The sequence below is a fragment of the Bombina bombina genome, chromosome 8 (assembly GCF_027579735.1).
Source record: "Bombina bombina isolate aBomBom1 chromosome 8, aBomBom1.pri, whole genome shotgun sequence".
NCBI lineage: Eukaryota > Metazoa > Chordata > Amphibia > Anura > Bombinatoridae > Bombina > Bombina bombina.
This window is the reverse complement of record NC_069506.1, coordinates 188,946,139-188,953,385: the sequence shown is the minus strand read 5'-3', so window position 1 is coordinate 188,953,385 and position 7,247 is coordinate 188,946,139. Positions and strand designations below refer to the sequence as shown.

At 34.7% G+C, this 7,247-nt stretch overlaps 1 protein-coding gene across 1 annotated transcript in view; it reads right to left on the bottom strand.

The window, feature by feature from the left end:
• Positions 1-7,247, bottom strand: part of SNRNP70 (small nuclear ribonucleoprotein U1 subunit 70) — a 46,205-nt gene that overhangs the window by 21,771 nt on the left and 17,187 nt on the right. Inside the window, exon 8 of the mRNA XM_053690792.1 lies at positions 25-126. Coding sequence (XP_053546767.1) covers positions 25-126 — 102 coding nt within the window. The remainder of the gene's footprint in view (positions 1-24; positions 127-7,247) is intronic.

Genomic DNA, 7,247 nt, shown 5'->3' with positions numbered 1-7,247 from the left:
CTGCCATATGGTTAATGTTCTTACCAAGTCTGCGCGGATGCCAACCCTTAACAGTACGTCCTCTCTCAACGTCAACCAACACACGCCTTCCATCAATTTTCTTTCCATCTGCATGCTTGTATGCCGCTGTTAACATTATTTCCAGAGGGGCAGAAGACAACCATTAGGTAAACTACATGCAATTATCCCCCCACCCAAAGAAAAGAGTACTTCATCTTCACATTTCATATTAAGCACATTATAATTTGCACAACACCGAGCATGAATGTCCCAGCAAAACATACATACATCCTACGATATTAACAACAATGTAAAAAAATGTTCTAAATGTGACTGACTGGACAGCAGTGAACATAAGGTAACTGAACAGGTTTATAAAATATTTAAAAAAGGAATGAAATCCAACACACATGTTTAGAAAATTAGTCATGATCCGAAATCAAAGCTGTTGATTAAACATCTATAAGCTACATTATACTAAAGGATACTGACATGTGGTTATTAATGTAAACTGCAAATTTAAAGATACTGCTAGTCATCTGTGAACACTACCATCCAGCATTTCAGAAGCTCATTACCAAAACACCCCATTTCCAAATACCCCCAAGTAAATATTTACCCAGCTGAAAGAAAAACAAAATGGTTAAAGAATTCAGTGTTGCATAAAATGTTATTAGATATCCATATTCACTAATGAAATGTGTGAGTGAACTTTGACAGCTAGCAAGTGGTAGGTAAGCCATGACGACCAGTAACGTTTGCTTCTGTGAAGCACGTTTTCATGCTCTGCCTCCCCACATGGTAACTTTAAATTAGTATTTTAGGGTTTTCACTGTGCAGAATAAAAAATAAACAAAAACACACACTAAAGCAAATTGCGTTTCTAGTGAATCTGTATGTATTTGGTGTGTATCCTAATATCAAACAGCATTTCCAAATAACACTTCTTTTGTCAAGAAATACTCTTTGAAAAGCTAGAAGCACTAATTGGCACCACTAAAATAAAAAAAATAAAAAAAAGTTACCTGTTTAAACTACTTACAAAAACTTTCAAATTAACGCCTCAAATTCAACGAATTTCATGACGATATCGTAGATAAAGGTGTTTGAATCTTGAAAGTTCCTTTTTTTTTTTTTTTTTTTTTTTACTGGATATGGCAAGTCTGGAGTATTTCTTGCAGCTGAGAAACACTTTATCTTACCTGTCTCAACTGCTATGATCAAATCCATTGCAACCGTTTACATAGCTTTGTAAAGAACGTAGTCGAAGCAGTGAAGGAGCTGATGAACACATACTGCTGCTTGTGGCCATGTGACAGTCTCCATTTAACCTCTCATAACGACCCACCATTTATATTTCAATAGGGGAGAAAAAAGCCATTCACAAAGGTTTTGTGAAAGTCTTTCCTAATTACCCAGATTTTATCTACAGTACTATAATATCTTGCAGGAACAGTGAATCCATGAGACATTACTGGGCATAGAAACATATAAAATGTTCTTGAAACTTAATAGTAGTTAACTGCCAAGTGCTCTCTCTGATGTCCCAGGCCTTCTGAAATCACTTAAAATACAAATATAGGTTCTCTTCATGACATGAAACTATATACAAAATTAGGGCTGCAACAATTAAAAAAAAAAAAAAAATCTGAGATTGATCATGAAAAGTTAATGAATCTCATTGATTAGGTGCCGTGTGATTAGTCAGTGGCAAAGCACTAGCTGCTTCACTCAAAATCCTGCATATGGTATTGTGCAAAAAATGGCATTTGTTATTTTCATTTTCTATCAGATTAATAATCAGCCAATTAATTGAATAGAAAAAACAAAAAACTTTTTTTGCACAACATGTGCAAGAGTTCTTCGTAGTGAAGCAGCTGGTGCCGTGCAACCGACTAATTAATAATGAGATTTGTTGACAACTATTTTTATGATCAATCTTACCGATTAGTTGTTGCCGCCCTATTGCAAATACTACCAATGTGAAGGGTTCATGCAAAATTGTTTTAACGGACAGTATTTTACTTGATGTATGATATCTTTGGTATATAAAAAGGAAATATCTATTAAATATGAAAAAAGGAAAGGCTCAATAATCTTTAGAAGAGCTGAATCTACTAAAAATAGTGTTGCAAAAAGTGTTAATTTAAGAGGGTCAGCAAATGCAGCAAAATATCCAGCAAAAGTTGTAAACTACGGCCCTATTAAACCACTGAAGGAGACATCACACAAAGCTAAAACCAAATAATTCAGTTAGAAGATCTTGCAGTGAATGATTAAGGATTCTAACATTTGCTTAAAGGGACAGTCTACACCGTAGTCATCTTTAAGTCCTACTTTAGATTAAGCTGCAAATACACTCCTGCATCCATTTCTATATCATGCAGAAGTAAAAAAAGTTATTTTAACAATGAATATTTTTTTCTGGTCAATTTGAAATGGCTACCAAGCTTTGCCCACTGACGACATCACTATCTGGGCTGCATTAAAGGGCCATAATACCCAAATGTTGAAACACTTGAAAGTGATGCAGCATAGCTGTAAAAAGCGGACTAGAAAATATCACCTGAACATCTCTTTGTAAAAAAGAAAGATATTTTACCTCAAAAGTTTCTCAGTAGCCACATCCCATAGTAAAGGACTTCTAAGCAGCAAATCAGTATGTCTGTCCCGGGACAGCGGAAGGAGCGAGCATTCGTGCACACTCATCTTATTTCCCTATTCAGTGTAAGGAAGTTTACAATGAAATCGAGAGTTGTGAAGTGAAATCACAGTAAAAGATATCTTCCTTTTTTACATAGAGATGATCAGGTGATATTTTCCCGTCAGCTTTTTACAGTTATACTACATCAGTTTCAAGTGATTTAGCATATGAGTATTATGTCCCTTCAAAGGCTTCGCTAGTTACAAAAAGACCCGCTAATTTTATTAACAAACTGTCAATGGTATTTAGCAGTGTGCATAGATGCAGCCCAGATTATGAAGTCATCAGTGGACAGGGCTTGGCAGCCATTTCAAAGTGACAAGAAACAATCACTTTTAAAATAACTTTTTTACGGTTACTGCTGCATGATATAGAAAAGGGTGCAGGAGGCTATTTGCAGATTAAAAAGGGACATGAAACACATTTTCTCTTTCATGATTCAGATAGAGCATGCAATTTTAAGTAACTTTCTAATTTACTCCTATTAATTTTTCTTTGTATCTATTTGAAAAGGAATGTAAGCTTAGGAGCCGGCCCATTTTTTGTTCAGCACCTGGGTAGCACTTACTGATTGGTGGCTAAAAGTAAATTAGGAGTAAATTAGAAAGTTGTTCTATCTGAATTATAAAAGAAAAAATGTGGGTTTCATATCCCTTTAATCTAAATTAAGACTAAGTTGCTTAAGATGTAAACTGTCCCTTTAAGTCAAATAAGTATTCAAATATTTAAATTCATGGTTATGACATTCTTAAAGTTGCGTCTACAACAGTCATCTTAAAGGGACAGTCTACAATAGCATTTTTGTTTTATTAGATAATCCCTTTATTACCCATTCCCCAGTTTTGCATAACCAACCAGCATCTTCTGACGGCCCCCTGATCACATGACTTTGTATTTACCTATTGAATTGCATTTAGTACTGTGTTGCGCTAACTCTTAAATAACTTCTCAGGCATGAACACATTGTTATCTAAATGGCCCACATGAACTAGCAGTCTCCTATTGTGAAAAGCAAATTCAAAAGCATGTGATTAAGAGGCTGTCAATAGAGCCATTGAAAAGGGCAGAAAATTAGGTTTAAATTTTATAAAGTATATTAATCTAACAATGTTGGCTGTGCAAAGAGGGGGAATGGGTAGTAAAGGCATTATATTTTTAAACAATAACAATTTAAATGTAGACTGTCTCTTTAAAGTTTTAATTTAGATTAAACTGAAAATATCCTCCTGCATCCCTTTCTATATTATGCAGCAGGAACAGTAAAAAAAAGTTATTTTAGAATGAATATTGTTTCTGGCCACTTTGAAATGGCTGCCAAGCTCCACCCACTGACGACATCACAATCTGGGCTGCATATATGCATTGACAATCTGTTATATCTAATTAGTGAGTCTTATGTGACAACTAAAGCCTTTAAGGCAGCCCAAGTGGTGATGCCATGAGTTTGCAGTAATTTTAAAGTGAGCAGAAATAACTTTTTTACTTTAACTGCTGCATGATATAGAAAGGTCTGCATGAGGATAATTTTCAGCTTAATCTAAAGACTTTAAGATGACTAAGGTGTAGACTGTCACTTTAATAAGGGGGTCTCTGACATTCATAACTAAAGCAAGGCAAGGCAGAGATGAATATTTATTAGGAAAAATTAATAACTAAAAAGCAAGGAAAGGGAAGAGGAGACAGAATGGTGTACTTTTAAATGGCTGGGAGTGGCTGGTCACTATTAAGGCCATAAAGTGAACTTACTGTAAAGTCAAATGAAGAATGGACCCGCTTATCTCTAAGTCTCAACGTGGTCATGCCATATACCATTTACGCTGACTGAGCCACGGCCATCTGACACAACACGAACCAAACCAAGCTATTTCTCCACACCTACCCCACTTCATCCAAGTACTGTCTTCAGCTTCATCCTTTAGAAAGCCAAGAATTACCATTGCCGGTTGGCTGGTGCTTCGTTAATTACCTCTATTTGATTGAAGCCTCAAATACCAATGAGCAGGCGAAAAGATGTTCCACTTGTGGTGGCTTACCTGGGCCCTACTACTTATCACTGTACTTATCACCTTTGTGCTTTAGCGTCTGCTAGTCTGCTACCTCCATTTTAGAATTAGAAGCAGCTTAGACATGGGCAACTAGAAATTTAAAAATATTTACTTATAAGATTTAAAATAAATATATATATATATATATTTTTATTATTATTTTATTTTATTTATTTTAGTTTTTCAGCCATAATTGTTAACACTAGTTTCAATAAGCTCAATTACAAAGATCCATTTGGGGGCATGTACAAAAGGTAAATTCCCAGGTTATGATGCTAACAAGTGTAGATTTAAAAAACAAACATGCAAGCATTGCACCCCTGGAATTGTTTGCAAAGCAATAGTGCAATTTACAGTGTAATTTTAAATGGGGGAAAAATAGAAATTTTATATACACACACCAAGATGGATATAAAAAGATGACTTGTGCATGAAGTGCACATTCCACATGATCTGCAAGCTTACGCATCAGAAGTATGGGTGTGGAAAGTCTAAAGAGCATTTTCTCCTACAGCCAGTATATTGCAAACTTGCTTTGCAGACTATTCTGAGGCTAAAGAGCCCCAGAAGTTTAAAATGGAATTTAATTTTAAAATTTAGGAAAATATTTAATTGCATCTGTATATTTAGATTGAGTTAACAAAAAAACCCAGTCTATACACAATATGCTTATTAAAGCTACGCTACTGGAAAACATTTAATGAGGGGCAGAACATTAATTTTAATAGAGCACATTTATGCAGTTTAACAGATTTTCTTTCCTCAAAAGGTGTTTTGGGTTTATGATTTCATCTTTCAACCTTATAAGCATTTAATAAACAAAAAGGGATATACCAAGATGAAATTGGTTGACACTGTTCTTTAATTCCCTGAATAACTTCCTACATCTTGTATTTTAGTTTTGCACAGCAATATGCAAAAGCACAATACTAAAAAAAAATAAAAGTGATAAGCATGGAAACTAAGCTTGTACTGAATTCCTAATTGGTATAAGCAAATTAGACTAAAGTAATTCATTCATGTAAACAGCTATAAAGTTTTCCTAATGAAAACACTATATTGAATCCTCCCACCCAAATGTGAAGCATCTTATCCTAGCATTAGTGCTGATGTCTTGATTTGGTAATATGTAAAACTTTGTGTGTCCCCTGTATTCAACCACTTGGACTAGTATTAAGGAAGATACCTATGATATAAGGCCTGTCTACTCAATATAGATATGAAGACCACAAAGCTTAGGGGGACAGCTAACCTACAGGTCATTTAATAAATCACATTTTACTAAATCAATACTATAAATGGCATGCTACCTCTACAAAAAGGCACGACTCAAGGCTACAATTAAAAGTCCAAAAATATAATTGTCTAACTTTCTACTGAATGGGAAACACTGCTATTTAAATGCATCATTTATAAGTCGTGCATTAAAGTCTGATTCAATAAATTGGTTTCTAGAGATTAAATATGTTTTAATGAGAAGAGTGATTAAAGTCTAAATCCCACCATTCTATTAACTTATCTGAAGAAAATTACATATGCAAAAAGCTGGCCAGTTTATCCCAAAATATAGGGTATGTACCACATTTTTAGAGGAATGAAAATTAAAAAAGTTAAAGGCTTGTGGAATTTTTTCAGACATATCAAAAGGGATTTTATGAAAGGGTATGCTTGTGGCACTGTCCAATATACTTGGGCTATTGTAAACTAATCTCCCTGTGTTTTGTTGTGTGTAAATGCTGCAAATTCTTACCCATCATACAAACCCTTATACCAACCATACAATGAGATGTTGTAAAGGGGAGCATTAGCATCAGCTGCAAGCCAGCAGTGGCAATTGCCATCACAATGGTGGCTGCAGTGACAATAAGAACACAAAATTAATACACCCCACTTGCATTATGCTATTTTACAGAGATCATTTTTATTTTCTCTAAAAAAAATACATTTTAAGTTTAAAGATGGGCAACAGTAAACTACATTAAAACATGGATATATATTAATATACTCACAAGCATAACATGAAAACAATTTGGGCTTAATATATTAAGGCACAAAGGGTATAGATAGCCCATGAGGATGAGATATCCTACATTTAGCATGCCTTTCAAAAAGATTAGTATATTACTAAATTGGGATATAATAAATAATGGGGTTTTTAATATGGGGGGGGGGGGGGAAAGATATATATATAAAAAAAAGCTCATGGCATTCACAACTGCAATAAATTGTTGCCCATCCTCTAATCATCCCCAGCAGGACCCGGATTACAGTAATCCCAAAATCTGAGAATGTTCATTGCATGAGAAAACTAGAACCTAATAAAAAACAGCCAGGAAAAGAACAACTTTAAAAGGGACATGAATTCCCCCCCAAAAATGTCATGATTCAGATACAGCATACAATCTTAACCCCGTAACTACCACTACGTACCATGTACATCGTTGACCATTAAGGATTACCTTGCTAATAGCACGGGTCATGCCCATGCTATTAGTAAT